At 33.6% G+C, this 16,673-nt stretch overlaps 1 protein-coding gene across 1 annotated transcript; it reads right to left on the reverse strand.

The window, feature by feature from the left end:
• Window positions 1–1,307: 1,307 nt before the first annotated feature.
• Window positions 1,308–9,521, reverse strand: LOC112521164 (histidine--tRNA ligase, cytoplasmic). Its single transcript, XM_025129877.1, has 8 exons — window positions 9,334–9,521; window positions 7,715–9,081; window positions 6,413–6,592; window positions 4,871–5,125; window positions 4,361–4,495; window positions 2,389–2,670; window positions 1,983–2,123; window positions 1,308–1,814 (listed from the first exon to the last, which is right to left on the reverse strand). Exons 2-8 carry the CDS (start codon window positions 9,077–9,079, stop codon window positions 1,485–1,487), a joined length of 2,688 nt encoding a protein of 895 aa, XP_024985645.1. The 5' UTR covers window positions 9,080–9,081; window positions 9,334–9,521; the 3' UTR covers window positions 1,308–1,484.
• Between the last annotated feature and the right edge of the window lie 7,152 nt (window positions 9,522–16,673).

Raw genomic sequence — 16,673 nt, forward strand, 5'->3', positions numbered from 1 at the left:
TTTTAAAAAAATAAAATTATAAAATATTTTAATAATATAATTGATATTGAAATTCTTTAAAACAGAAAACCTATTAAAGTTGAATATAATATTTTTTTTAAAAAATTTTGACTTTTGATTTTATATTTGAAGAATATTATAGAAAATCTCTTGGAAATGTTTTTAGGGGCCGTTTACCAGCCGTTTACCCGGATAATCGCTTACCAAGTTACATTATCTTATGAGATGAATATAGTAAGGACCAAGAATCTTACCCGGTAAGAGCGAGACAAGGTCCAAGAGTCTTACCCAGTAAGTGAGAACGACGACTCTTACTAGGGTTAGTGCTTACCGGGTAAATTGTTGTATAAAATGTCGCTTTTGTTGACTAAAATCTTATCCGCTAAGTAAATGATAATGTCGAATCTTATCGATAAACGCTTACCGAGTAAGTGTTTGGTAAACAGCCTCTTAGTCTCCTTTCCATAGGTCGTGAATTCAAATATTTTCAAGATCATTGAAGCTTTTACTAGCTATTAACTTCAAGATCTCGTGAAATTAGTTAAAGTGTATGCGTCCAATTGTAGTTGAATAGAATCCAAAATTTTGATATCCAAATCGGAGAGCAATCCAAAATCCAAATAATATTAATATTGATCTTATCCAATCCAATGTCCATCTATCTAATTAATAAATATATGTAACTAACAACATTTTGCAATATCTTTTTTAATATTATAAATTTACTACTATATGTAATAAATTTAAGGAAAAAATATAAATAATTGCTTATATAGCTTAATAGTCAAAATATTAGATGGTTTCAATATCAATCAATAGATAAACTATAATAATTGATAAGATCAGTTGAAGTTTCAAATAAGAAAGCTTGTATCATGAGAAGGTAAGAACTAATGACTAAAAAAGTATATATTCATATGTGAATCATTAAAAAAAATCCATTTAAAAATACATATATGAATCCATATGAATAATCAATAATGTTCATTCACATATGCATCTTCAACTAGATTTTTTAGATTTTTCAAATTTCAATGAATCCACATATGAACTTTCTCTTAGCCTTCTTATTTGAACCGATCTTGTTGGTTGTCCAATACTAATTGAATTCAGATGAGTCAGCAAATATCCAACACCTAATGAATAATTGGGTTGGATCAGTTTTACCTAAACCCATTATATTTCGACTGATTAACACCCCTAAGAAGAATACTAATTGAAAGTGGAACGAAATGGAGAAAGAAACTCACGGCTGCTAATTGAGACCTTGATCGTGTTTAAACTTGTAAAGAAAATGCAAATGCAAATGAAAACAAAAAGGGATCTCATTTTAGACCTAAAATCACAAACCATAAAAACCAACAGCAAGTAGTAGTGGCAAAAATATTGGTTTTACAAGGTGAAACTACAAATTGCAGGCCGCTCACAAGTTCAAATAAATTGTAAAGAAAGAAAAACTGTCACAATAACTTTCCTTTTTCCAGTTACCTGGAGGCAGCAGCAGCAGCAGCAGCATTATCATTCATCAGTCTCATAAGCTCATCCACAAAATTGCTTGTAGGAACCTCTACTTCTACCTTCGCTTCCTTATTTTTCAACTTCACAATTCCTTCATTAATTTCTCGCTCACCAACGATCACCATCCAAGGAATCCCAAATTCTTTGGCACGATCAAAGTGCTTTGTCAGCCGTTTATTGGCCATGAACTCTGCTTTCAGTTTTGCATCCCAACACATGCTTACAAGTTTAGCTGCTAAAGATATGTCGTCCCCCAGTATGCTCACTAAAACTTGTGTTTCACTGGCTCGGAGTGCCTACAAAACCAAATAGGTGTATAAACCAAGAGAAACCAAACGGACCCCACTAAATACCACTCGGAAGTAGGGTCGGGGGTGACTTAAGCACAAAGAGTAGAGTGCCAACTGCATTCATTACAAATGACATCAAACTAGACGCAGATTAACAATGACCCATCTTTTTACCTGCTTCTCATCCTTTTGGAGTTGTTCCATGATTGTGAATACACGTTCTATTCCCAGGCTGACACCAACTGCAGCAACTCGTTTTGTACCAAACATGCCTATAAGATTGTCATAACGTCCACCAGCAGCAATTGAACCAACCTGTAGAACTTCCACAGAAAAGGTCGCGCGTTTAAGCATAAGCATACAGAACAGTACAGAATAAGTACATGCTCAACTCGTAGAAACTTCCACAGAAAAGGTCAATGGCTCAACGGTATCCAATTTACCGGTAGATCCCAACCTTCTTGGGATAAAGGGTTCAAGCCTCTCCAAAGGTGAGAAGTGTGTGCAAGTTTTGCCATATATTATACATTTAAAAAAGACCAGAATATAAAGCTCCGAATGCAGAGCAAAAAAATCAGACCTGTGTAGCCCCCTTGAAAACAGCTTCAAATATGACTCCAGTGTAATAATCAAGGCCTCTTGCCAAGCTCAGATCCAGAACCACTTTGTCGACACACCTCGAGTTGTCCAACGCTTGAAATAGCTTCTCCAAGTCTTTCAATGCTTGATTGGATGCATCATTTGTTAGAAATTCGCTTCCTTCTTTTTTGAGTTCCAATAGTAATTTCAAAGGGTGCCCCCTTAGCTTCACAAATGAACCAATCTTTTCCACTGTCTTGGCATCTAATCCCTTCTCTTCAATCTAACAATATAGACAAAAGAGTGTCAATACCATTACATGCTATGAAACAATATGATTGCTCGGCTATAGCAACACAGAATACTATACTAAAAGATCGCAAGGCTACTGCATGTCATAGTAATCTTTTAGTCCAATTTACTGTGAACCTGAGCCAAGCTGCCCTAATCTCAATACTCGTTTGGTTCATTTCATAAGTTGACTAATAGGCTTTGAAAACCTTTTTGTGGCTATGAATCGTTAGATTATAAAAAATAAGATACCAATACATTTGATACTCCTCAAGTTGGAGAAAAGATGCATATCATGTTCAACTTCCTACATATAAAGTTGACACAGGCCTTCATTATAGAGACTCCAATAGAACATGAGAAAGCTGTTATTTGGTCTGAATATAAATAGATTGGATGGATGGATGGAAGCTCCATGTTTCATGCACCATATGCAGATCATCCTACATATGTTTGGTATGCTCATGGAAGACATGGTCTTTCTGCAATATGAATGGCTACCAGATTGTCACAGTGCAAATACATCGATCTATGCATAACTGGCGACATCTAGCCCATATCATTCAACCTATGTCATGGATGTTTATGACTTGGAACTTGGCAGTGAAGCAAGAAAACAAAAACAAGTTCTTCCTTTATCTTCAATAAAAACGAGATCACCAAATAAAGTAGAATGATCTTATATGGTGCATGAAACATGAGCATACCAAACATATGTACCAAGTAACCAGATACATATAATGAACCTCCTATATTGCTGCCCCTACATTCTGAAGGTTACTACTCTGTTCTGTGCTTGTGATAGTCATGCATATAAGATGTGCATCCTCAAAGCAACCTTGATTACTGCATGATAGAAACCTACTAATATGTGATGTTTGGATGACTGACTAAGAAATAATGAGATTCCCAGTCTTTTCTTCGGATCATCAACGATTTTCCATCTTCATTCATAATTTCCTAATACGAATGGTTTGCGTTTTAGCGTACATCCATGTAAAATATTAAAAACATACTTCCTTTAACAAATAAAGAGTCTGCTCTTAATACGAATCCCCAGGAAACACCTAAATCTACCAAGAGCCAAAACATGGATCATCTCCCAATAAAACTTTTCTAGCAAACTATCTCGAGTTTCGCCTCATTTGAACATAATGGCACACATAAACCACCAAAAACAATCCTCCTATCCTCATGGTACCTGTAGATGACCTGGTATCATTATGATTCTGGGGCATCTCAAACTCAATAGAGCTTTAACATAGAAGATATTATAAATGAACTATTGACATCCAACTCATGGAACGACAAGCAGTGAACAATGCCTAAATCAACAGAGATCTCTACCTCAAGAACTTCATAAATAATTATTGTCAGACCTATTTCAACCTGTTTTACTTGCTGTCTCCTTGATGAACTGCATATAGTGATCCACATATACACCAGCCCGGAACTCTCAAAGGGTCACATCAGAAACAGATAAGAGGAAAAAAAGGCACGTGCAATAGGAAGGCACTTGAATGTGTCGATTACTTATTAGCATGCCATATAAAATGTAAGGTGACCAATTTGCACAAGGGAAACATGAACCATAAAGACTCACCCCTCAAGAATTTCTTAAGTAGTTACTGAATATAGCTAACTTAACTAAGAACAATATCAACAAGGAGCAGTTTGCCTACCATTTCCTTCTGAATTTGATCAAACGATTGCTTGTCTAATTTGTCAATACTTGAACAAATGGTTCGAACTTTGTGAGATGGCACACCACATATATCCAACATTCCATCCAGCAACTTTCGATGGTTCAACTTTATCTGCAGGCAAAAGATAGGGATGTTACTTGATGAAAGAAAGTAAAGGTAGAAACAGAACAAGATAACAAAATTAATCTATGAACACTCAACAAATATTTGTACCAGTAAAATTATCAGGATAAGTAAAGGTAGAGAAAAAGAAGAGGAAAATTAATCTGTAAGAAATCCACGAAAAGGCTAAACATAGATTCGGGGGTATGATTTAAATCTTGTACAAAAGTAAATTAATCACATCAGAAAGAAAAAAATTAATGCATTAGAAATCAAAACAAGGGACAATACACGAAGATAAACCCTGTTCTGCAAGAATCTTATGTGTCGAATTGAACATGTACATGCACAATGAAGATATCATTAAATTCTACAAAAACTTACCTCATAATCACCAATGTTTAGCTCATCCAACAGTTCAGTCAAAATTTTAACCACCTCAAAGTCAGCTGCTATTGTTTCATCACCGGCAATGTCAAAATCACATTGATAAAATTCACGGTACCTTCCCTTAGATGGGTTGTCTCTTCTATACACTTTCGCCATTTGGTACCTCCTGAATGACGTGAGACCATTCATAGCAACATATCTAGCAAATGGGACCGTTAGGTCATACCGGAGGGAACAAAGCTCTCCACCCTAGCAAATCAAACAAGAGACAAAAAATCAGAAGAAGCAAATGGAACAAGATAAAAAAACGCCACAACAGTGAAAGAAGTCCACAAATTTCATTTTACCCCCCTAATCAAGAACAGCAAAATCTTGGGTTATGCACTGAACTTCAATAAAAACAAGAATAATTGGAATAGATTCTTAGGTTCAAATTATTGATTTGACTTGACATAAGAGCATGGAACTCTCAGTGTCAGTGCAGCTATTCATGGTGCTAGTTCTGCTACCGGAACCGCCAATAACCCATTTCATCCCTTAAATATTTGCTATACAGTATTCTGAGAATAATTAAACAGAAGATAATGTTTCGAATACGTGAGGGTGAAGCTCCTCAAAGGGATCGTGTATCCTAAGTTTTCAACTTCATATATTTGGCATGTTAGCACTACCAAGACAGCTGCATTTTATAAGTATAATGGCATGACTGCATGGTGCTAGATGTGCCACCAAGACCTCCAGTGACCCAATTTCATCCCAGCAAATATTTGTTGTATGGTATTCAAGATATAATTAAACAGAAAGCCAAGGTTTCAAGTACGTGAGAGGAAGCTCCTCCAAAGGATCTTGTATCTTAAGTTCACATTTTAGCACTACCAAGATAGCTGTATTCTGAAGTTTCTCATTTTACGCCTTGTTACTTAAGTTTTAGACACTATTTGATGAATATTACCCAGAATAGTAGCATCACTACTTTTATAAATTAGATCAAATAGAAACGGTATCTTTAAGTCCTAGCTAGATATTCTACAGACCCATTAATGACTCTTCATTTTCATTTTTAGTTTTATTGCTTTTGAGGGAGAAAAAGGGTCCAGATGTTAACCATCAGGTTCTCAGAACGGATTGAGAAGTCCCAAAATACATAACATTTCATTTTTGGAAAATTTCAAGCATGCTTTACTTTTTTACCCATTAGTAGACAGTAACTCTGATTTTGGTTTTGGTCAAGAAATTTTCTTTATTTTGTCCTTCTTAAAGAGGAATTCACCTCTTTGATCAATAGTCAACCATTTATCAAACTATGTGCAAAATCAAACGTTCCATTTTTAATGGAGTATGAAATAACAAAGTGAAAAATGTAAATACATGGCAACCACTAATTTTACAAGGACCTCCTCATTCTTCCTTTATGAAAAGAGACAGAGATATTGCTTCTTCAAAAGAAAGATGAGGATGACCGTAACATTATAATAACTTTGCCCACTAACTAACTAGAATATCTCACCATTCCAAAAATAACTATGCATATCTCACCTGGTCAGCCAGGTCATAAATCAACTTTGAATCTTCCCCGTACTTTCCTGTAAGAGTTTCTCTCAATTCAAATACAGGAGTATCAAGCGCCATTGCACCGTGCCTTTTGAACACATTGCCAATGATTGAGAATGCTTTCTCTCTTACAGCCATCTGTTCTTTTGCAAAATCACGAGTCCCCTGTAAAGTTTAAAAGATATATTAAGATATAAATTCAAGTCTTTCTGTATAGGGAAGTAACAGTTGTCGTGTCATAATAGTTGTTGTGTGAGAGAGATAAGGGGAGAGCTGCATGAGAGGAAATGCTTTTAAATAACAAAGGGGCATCGGATTACCGGTAAAGCTAGCCTCCCAGGAGGTCAATGGTTCAAACCTCACCACAGGTAAGAAGTGTGTGAGAGTATTTGCAGATAAATATTATATACCTCAAAAAAATGTGTTTAATAGATGACATCCAAAACCACAGCTAACTTAGCTAATAGCTATGGTATCAAAACCCATGATATCCCCTATATATTGCTCAAATTTTGCTTTCCTATGAGCAAGCAACAAAGAGCATAATCAATGTTGGCCTAAGTCCTAGTCAATCAAACAGAGAGAAACTGTTTATAGATGAAAAGAAAAAACTTAAAGCCAAATATCCTTCAAGGTGCAAGAAAATATTTTGATGTGTACCGTCGATATAGTCTATGTGTACCCCTTTCTCTCTTTTTACAGCCTCATGAATCGGCGAAATAAAATAAGTTACAGGATGTGGCAGTAAGGCTAATTAGGTTAACAGCAAGAAAGAGCTTCTCAGCCTAAATCAAGAAAAATGCTTTTGTTGGCCAAGGCTGATGAAAGCTTCTAACCAACGTGGTGGATATAGATATTAACATAGCAAAACATCATATTGCAAGTACATGATATCTGATCTTACGAACTTAGGTCTACACTTAAATTTAATTAGCATACGCATGTATATTCCTACCTGATGCATTCATTAAGTGGGTTCTTTATCTCCATTCTCATTCCCCCCCAATCTTGTCTTTCGAGTGCATTAGCCAAGCAAAAGAAAATGCTTTCCTCGAACATTATTTTTTAACTTGATTTCCAAGAGCATCACCTTTTGTCTTTCCAGGAAATAACGTTCTTTATTACAAATGATTATAAGTAGCTACGAGTTAAATTGCATTTAGAAAAACAGCTTTGTTGAGTTAGTAGACAATTTACCACCATGCCATACAAAAGACTTGCTATAAGATAAAACGAACTTCAAGTATCAAAAATAAGCATGCCAAATTATAATATGCCTGGTATTACCTTAGGGAGCTTGGGAAGTCTTCTGCTTTCATTGCTGTCAACAACATCTTTCACTTTCTGTAGTAGATGTTCGAAGCCAGGGTCTTTCAAGTCAAGAAAGGAGAGGAAACCTTGTGCCACTCTCTCAGGGAGAGCTGAACTATCAACTACCTTACTTGGTACAGACTGTAATCTATCCTTTATAAACTGCATAAGGACAGTTGTGCCTTTCCCCATAACCTTCTTTTTCTTGTCCTTCTTTTTATCTGATTTCGCACTTACTCCATCGATATCCTCTTTTACTTGTGTACCGACCTGCCCGTTCTCCATCAACTCACTCCCCTCAAGTGATATAAAAGAAACTGTTGCTTCCCAAGAAAGGATCTTTCTCACAGCCTCAGATAAATTATAAATTTCATGCAAGGACCTGATGTAGCTTTTTTCCATCTTGGATGACACAAAAGAATTAATGGAGGCTTTCAAACTGTCAAGGTCAGGGCATCCAGCACTGAAACTCTCGGCCAAACTAGGAAATAAGTTGTCTTTTGCCAAATTTTGTAGACAAAGCTTTGCTCGTGTCCAACTACTATCACCAAGATTCTGAAGGGCAAAAGCCAGAGACGAGAGGAGTGCGGTCAAGTCCTCGCTGGCACCTCCTCCTGCTGACGGGATGGAATTCAATTCCACCCGAGTTGAGGAGTGGACTGACTTGCAGAGAGACCTCAAACGACCATGAATTATGGGAATATTGTAAACTTGGTCACACTGCAGATTACCCCGTAATTTAGAGCCATTAAGCAAAACCTTGAAATCATTAGCAACGGCAACTCTATCTTTGTCAGATGAACCATCACCCGAGTCCGTGAAGAAATTAAAGGCAGTGGAAGCATCAGCCTTCAAGGCCTCACAAGACAAGGCCGCAACAGCATCAGCAACCGTAGCCAATGAGGAGGCGGTGTGATCCAGAAGGGCGCAGATACCATGGAGAGCAACACCAGGCCAGCAACTGTTTAAAAGATAAAGGTCATCTTGGCGTGCGACATCAAGGTCAATCGTGGGGGTTTGAGTCTCATTATTCAGTATATCCGATAGCTGAGACGCAGTAGAGGAGGAGGAGGAGGATCCACCAAGCAAAATCTTGTACAGGAGCAGAAGAATGGACGCTCTGGCTTCCTCAGGGGTTAAAAAATCAGGCACTGATTGCTGAAACTTGAAGGGAGGTGATGATGATTTCTGATTGGAAGGAGCCGAAGATAGCCTGGCGAGAGCAGAAGGGTCAATTTTGAGAAGCATAGGAGGAGAAGCAATGGCGAATTCAAAAACTGAAGCTGAAGAGAGGGAGGAGCCTTTTCCACCTAGCGTCAGCACGCGTCTCTCACCTGCCATTTCTGCACAATACCAAAATTGGCTAAATATATATGTTTCAGTGATCATATATATTTTCAATGCAGATGGTCAAGCTTGATAGTATCAATGAACTACTTCTCCAGTTTTCATCAAGTTGGTACACTCGTGTGTATACTCCTTGTATTCTCGGTTCATTAACATTTCGACTCTTTGAAGATAATGATAATAATAAAATTTCATACTTATTCAAACCAAATCAAAATCGTGTAATGAAAACCTAAAAACAAACTTACCTGTCGAGATCTTCTTTTCAGTGTGGAGGAGCAGGTGGAGGCGACGGGGTCGCTTGATATCTCTCGGTGGTCAAGACGGAGACGTAGGCGACGGTGGTTGTTGTCGGAAATGGGAGGGGAAAAGAACGCGGCGGTGATAGCGGTGTTGTGTGTGCGTTGGTTGTCGTCTGTCTCGGCCGACGGGAAGGAGAAGCGGGGAGGGTTTGCAAAAGGGAGGGGGTTGGATTTTTAGGGTTTTTAATTTTTGTATTTCTTTCCTATTTCCACTTCTAAAATATTTGTACGTTATGTTTTTTGCTTTATATTGTTTGTACAGAACGCATTGATACTTGTACATGAGATAATTTGTTTTTAGGTTCTAAAATATAATTATTGTTTGATATACTAAAACACTTTTTATACCTCAACGTTCATTTTTGTATCTTTAAGTAAGGGGTTGTCTACCAAACGTTTATCCCGATATGCGTTTACCAAGTCTATTACCTTACAGGATAAATAAAGGAATGACTAATAATCTTATATGGTAAGAATGAGGCACGTACCAAAAGCCTTGCCCAGTAAGTAAGATATTTTAAAGCTAATTTGATGGTTGAGGCTAACAAAGAGGTTCAAACACGTATCTCGTAGAATTCAAACTTGAACATGTGTGTATTTAAACAAAATCGTTTTACTCCTTTGTTGACTAAGTTATGCGTCACAGGGCTTAGTCATAATGTTTAGGTAATCAAATTTGATTATTTTGTGAGATCTTTTTGTTAAATTTAGTGATGTGTTATTCTTCGTTCTTGGTATCAGTAAGTGCTTTTTCTTCAACAAATATCGCATGAATATAGTACCGATGTGATCATTTCAATTTGTTTTGATCAATTTATATTATGTTTGTGGATTGAAATATGTGATAGAGGTATGAATCACAAAACATGAACAAAAACGGTATAATCGAATGAACATTGTTGTACCTTATTTACGATATTTGTACAAGTATGTCATCCTTAAATCAAGTGTACTCTGTCAGATGACTTATGTATGGTGTTCTTTTCTCATATATGTACAACGTGCATATCATCATTTGAAATGTTACTATTATGTGTGTATAATAATAAAAACTTGTGACCATATATATGGTTCGGATATCCGGGATACTTTTGATTGGATTTAATCAACTTTAGGATCTTTCTATATTATCATATGTTTTGCCACTTGATTTTATGTTGTTCTTATGACATAGATCATTTTAACCTGGAAAGATGAAGAAAACAAGTCTAAGACCATAAAAGACGTGAAACTCATAAATGTTGGGAAGGTAATGCAAAGCAGTATTAAAGGCTAAAACAATACTAAAACGTTTAAAGATACGAAATATGATCTTAAAGGCTTGTTATACCTATGAGAAAAAAAGATGGTCACACTAAATAAGAATTAAAACAAACTTCGTTTTATTTTTATCTGCATTTTGACCACGTCGATCACCACATTACATATAATATAAAGTTATATTCCATGTTAGCAACATTTAATTCGTTTAACCAATTACCAGTCAAAATGTATACGAAATAGAAAGATATGAATTTTTGTTAAACTAATAAAAAAAATCATCGTTATATTAAGTGAAAATTAAGGCCATGTTAGTTGCATTATAATACATTTCACGTGTTTTTCATATATGAATAAAATCTAAAAATATTAATAAATAATTTCTAATTGTTCTAGACCATTCAAATAAAATGTCTATATTCATATAATTTATCTTTTTAGGGGCATCTTTAACCCAGTATTAAAAAGAACACTAAAATGGTCGGTATCCGACACACTAAAAAATCCAACTTCAACAACACTAAAAACATTTTTAATGATAAAATAATATATAATTATATTTTATTATTAATGTATCAAACTATTAATCAATATACAATTAAAAAAGCGGAATAAAACATTAATATATATTTTTAAAAGCCTATTTTATCTATCTCTATATATAAAGATCAATATTTTAGACTTCTACTTTTTAATATTTTAATATTGAACTAGAGATAAAAAAAAATCTCTATTTTTATATTTTTTATATTAAACAGGAGATGGTGTAAATGGAAAAGTATGTTCATAACGGCAAAAATGGACGGTATTTATGAATAACGCCCCACCAAAATTGATGGGGGTACTAAACTATTCGGTATCCAAAACCATTTCTTTTATATAAATGATGGTTTGCACGATTTGTACAAATATGGGTGGTTTGCATTTGATCATTCCTCTTTATATGTATAATTGATTAACTTTAATTAATATTTTATAATAATAAATATACATATATAATTTATATTCATTAGTTCAGTAATTACTTTATTTTGTATTTGTAAAGTGTGAAATATATAATTGGTTTAATTTTTTAAAAATAAATTATACTTTTGGTTTTTATGATAGCCACTTTGTAGTTGCCTTTTGTTTCGAATTTGGTCTTTTTAACTAGTTTATTTAAAAAATGGGGAACTTGAATATAAAATACTTATAATCATTATAGTACATATTTCTGGTTGCAAATATGCGCAATTAACTTTTTGTACTGACGATCTTGCTTGTTTAACATGCAAGCAATCGGTACTGATATTAACTCTTAACGTGACAACCATCACACATTAAAGGTTTATTACCGACAAATGGACAAGTCTCGTCCATTGCTGTTAATATAAACATCAAAATATATATGTCCTGCAACTATACTATAAGCCTATATTTGGTAAACCAATAACTAGTTGATTAGCTATATGTTAGTCAAAAACCTGGTTGTTGATCTATAAGTTAGTTGTTAGTTGATAAATTAGTCGCACTTGATAAAAAAATATTGATAAGTTGGATGACGATGTAAAATGATCTGAATATGTATTGAAAAGGTACTCAATTCTAATATTAAGGGACACAATTAGAAAGCGATGAAAAAAGCCCATGGAGCTTATGAAGTGATTATTACAATTGTTTTGAAAGGTGATTAGCTGAAGCAGTTTTTTCTAAATTAACTTATAAAGCAGTTTTTGACTTAGGGACAAAAATATAAATGTATTACGAACCATATGGACTAAAACCACAAGAAGAAAATCTGAAATTTGTAACAAACCACAGGGACGAAAAACGTAATTTACTCTATTAATTTTGTTATATGACATTAACTCAAAAATGTGTCATATAAACGATTGTTAGAGATGGCCAAAAATCAATCTTTGGTCGACCCCGGACCAAATCGGTTCAAGTCTGAGATTTTCCTCTTGTAACTGATCCCATTATAAGCGTTCCCAATCCCATTCGAGTTTTGAATTTTCATAGTGAAAAGTAACGGGGCCTGAACCATCGGTCCACAACCGGTCCTGACCAGGATCCTAAGCCGGTCCTGGCCAGGTCAGACCCATTTTGGCCATCTCTATTTACAAGACACTTTCAAAAATATCATGTAAAAAAGCAATTATGACATTATTTGAAAAATGTTCTTAAAAATTGTTGAAACGCCAAAATAATCCTATAAACTTGTAATGCTTTTTATAGAAACACATAATTGTTTGGTCGAATAAACCTAAGTCACATAAAAAGTGTATTATGACACTTAGACATTTTTTACGTCTTATAAACTTGATTTTGTCACAGTGAATATAGATTCATACATTGTCGTCGACCATCCGGTGTTGTATCTTACTCCTTGCTTCATATATAATAATCATTTACATATCCTATTAAAAAAAAGATTATACATAAATGATTATTACAAAATAAAATAAAAAGAAATCAACTACATCAGCTCCATTGATTTAGAGATAATTGATGCAAATATGAAAAGCCTTAATTAAAACAGAGGATCCTCAACACCATCTCCAACCTCTTCGCAACCCCCTTGCCTGATTATGTCACCAGACTCACCACCACCCGACCCCATCTCACCGTCTATTTGTTGACTTGTTGTCCTAACATCATCGTCAAAGTGATTGATACCACACGTAGTTTAGATATATGATTATGTCAACAAACTGATACCATACGTAGTTTAGATATATGATTATGTCAGCTAACAATATCCTTTTAAAAATGTCGAAACAATTGGAAGCCTTTTTGACATGTTTATTACCTAATGGAGATTATTTGGTGTTGATCATGTTTTTACCAGTAGATATTTATTGAATTAATCGTTGAGTTTTAATAACGTTAGTAAGATCCATATATTTAATATAAGATGAAAAGGTACATGAAAGTAGGCACCGCAATAACATGACGAGGACCCTGGTACAATAACATGACGACGACCCATACCTTATCTAGGACATGAAGGTAGGTCAACAATTTAATCTCCAACATAAAAAGGCGGAAAAACATGTGCAACTCATCTTTAAGTCAGCGGTTCAAAAATGAGATAAAGTTTATTTTGGCTAATTCAAACTAAAATCACTTAGTCATATCAATTCAATTAAATCCAATCATAACTACTTTCTTGGTGACTAGAAATATACTCGTTGCTCGCACAATGCAGCGAGATATCTCGATTTTAATGTTTTGTATTTTTTTATCTCAGTCGACGTTATATTAACTAAAATACATCATTTTTTTTACAAATTACACTATTATAATCGTTTTCTTGATACTTTTAAAATGAGCTCATATTGAATAATCGCTTTAAATGCTTACACCTTATACACTTATATTTACAGATTAAATAAATAATTAATATAGAAAGTATAAGTATTAAAAATAATTCATAAGTATTTATAATATTTAATAATATGTTTANTATATATATATATATATCTATATTGTATTATAAAACATTTGACAAAACTCTTAAAAACTATTTTTTATGCATGAAGTACTGTACATTGATGCATATTAGTTAAAATTTCAAGATTACAAGTAAATTATGCACAAATACAACTTATTAAAGTTTCATGTTTGAATTCGTGTAACTAATTGCGGATAAATTATATATATTAATATAATAAATATGTAAAATAAAAAATTAAGAAATATAAAATAAATTAAATAATAATTAAAGTGTAAAGAAAAACTATATTTGGCTTACACAAGCAAATGTCTTAAACTATATTTTCTTTTTAATTAGAAAAAAAAAGGTGTTTTACGAATGTGTGTAAGATATTTGCATAAAAAGTGGTTATTTTATGAATTGCATTTAAAAAATGGTTATAAAGTGAATTAAGGTTGAATGATTGACTATTTTGATCGATCATGGCCACATCCAACTTCGCTTTGGACAACTTCTGACCACAGTTGGCTAATTTTTCGATATAATTTTCTCAGTTTGATATGTATCAAACAAGATGAAAACTTGTAATTATAATTTTAAAAGTAAATTAGTCAAAATTGCATGATTGTTAAGAGTCGTGGTTATCTCACAAGGTTAATGATTGTGGGATTTTGTACTATCAGTGTTTGGCAAGACTTCCAATTAAAGACAATACTAGGATAGTTGATGTGGTGCTACATAACGATATTAGGGTTGTGGAACATGCTGACTTGACACAAGTATTTCCACTTGCACTTAACTTCTAACTAAAGAAAATGATGTTTATGGGATGAACATGTATGATGAGTTTCATCGGGATTACGATGGGACCAGGACAAACTATCTATATTGCTATTTTTTCTAGTTTTGTAGGTCTACTCAGTCGAATAAATGTTTTTTGAATCCTGTAATAGACATCTATTACCAGTACCTAACTAAGCAAGATGTTTCTGATATTCTAAGCAAGGACTATGGTGTCGTTATCCTTATGACTTTGATGTTGTATGTCAAGCAGATAAAAATTGATGATGATGCTGCCAATGGCATCATCAATTCCATAAAGTATATGTTTTTTGTACCATAAAACTTTAATTGAAAGAATTTTTGTTGAGGATGGCTTTTTTCAGATGCTGCTTCTAATGATTTGAAAGACTTAGATATTTCTAACTTTGCTAAAGCAACCATGAAAGCCGAAGATATTGTCTTGAACTTTATTGTGATTGGTTTTCGAGAATGGTTATTACTGGAATACTCGACATTTTTCTTACTTGGTTAACATTTTAAGTTATTTAGGACAATGTGGGTTTACTTTGTTAATATACATAATAATTACCTCTATACAGAAAGGTTTTAAGACGTTTCAGATTTTTTTTTTTTTTTTTTTTTGTGGTTGACCAAAACATGTTTTGGGTAGACAATTTTGTCTATGGTAGGTATGTACATCTTGATTTTTGTAATTCTTTCATTGTTTTGAAATAAATAAATTGATTTTGATAACTGCAGATTGAATTGAGCTATGCATTTGCTTCAATTTTTTTAAAATAATCAATGCATAGTTATGAAATGGGAAAAAAGAAGCATTATGAGTGATGTATAAATTAATACAGTACATTATCCATGTGCCTGAAACCACATGTTTTTATATAGATTTTTGGCGGGTTTAATGGCATATTTAATTTTCCTTTTGTTTGGAGAACATATATCCCGAACACGAGTGTATATAAACTGATACATGATTAAAGTTTTGTGATTTTCTACAAATTAATACCTACCATATCCGTATGTTTTCTATAAAAGTGTATGATTACAAACTATTGCACTTTTTGTTTGCTCAAATACAATTTCTTACTTTTTTTTAATAAAAATTTGTACCAACTTTTTTATTCTTGATTTACAAGAAAATTTAGATCATTGCATTAGTATCAACATTTATGTTAAAAATAGAGATTTAAAAGTGTTTTTGTTCGAACGATTAAGCTGAAATGTTAATTGAAATAGAAAAAAATAAGAAAGAAAACAAAGAAATATTTGAATTCGAAAAAAAATCTCTAAAACTTAATACTGGGGACACACACACACGCATATATATATATAGAGAGAGAGAGAACGGTTCAAACGAGAACAACCTATTAACCTTATATTGTGATAACAATAAAAATTAAAAGATTTTTAAAATTAAAAATGAAATTAAAACAATTCAAAAAAATTTGAGAGGCAAAAGGGTAATATTGGAATTCAAAGTGATAAAATTTTAAAAACACGATCACACTAAACCCAATAATCTGGGATAACATAATGAGCTTTGAGCTATTATGGTTATCACTTATTTCAACACGATTTTTTTGTGATTTTGGTGTGATATGGGTGTGATTTTACATTTAGAGTTAACAAAAGGGTGTGCGGGGGATATGGCACGCGACCCGAAGTCGCGTGAATCACAAATGATCTTATATGTGATTTTTGTATAAAGTCATATGTGATTCGATCGTTTTCTTTATTCTCTTGTTTGACTGTTGTTTTCGTATGAAACTGACTCTCTATCTCTCTCTCTCTATATATATATATATAT

Source organism: Cynara cardunculus (genome assembly GCF_001531365.2).
Source record: "Cynara cardunculus var. scolymus isolate 2C chromosome LG 1, CcrdV1, whole genome shotgun sequence".
Taxonomy (NCBI): Eukaryota; Viridiplantae; Streptophyta; class Magnoliopsida; order Asterales; family Asteraceae; genus Cynara; species Cynara cardunculus.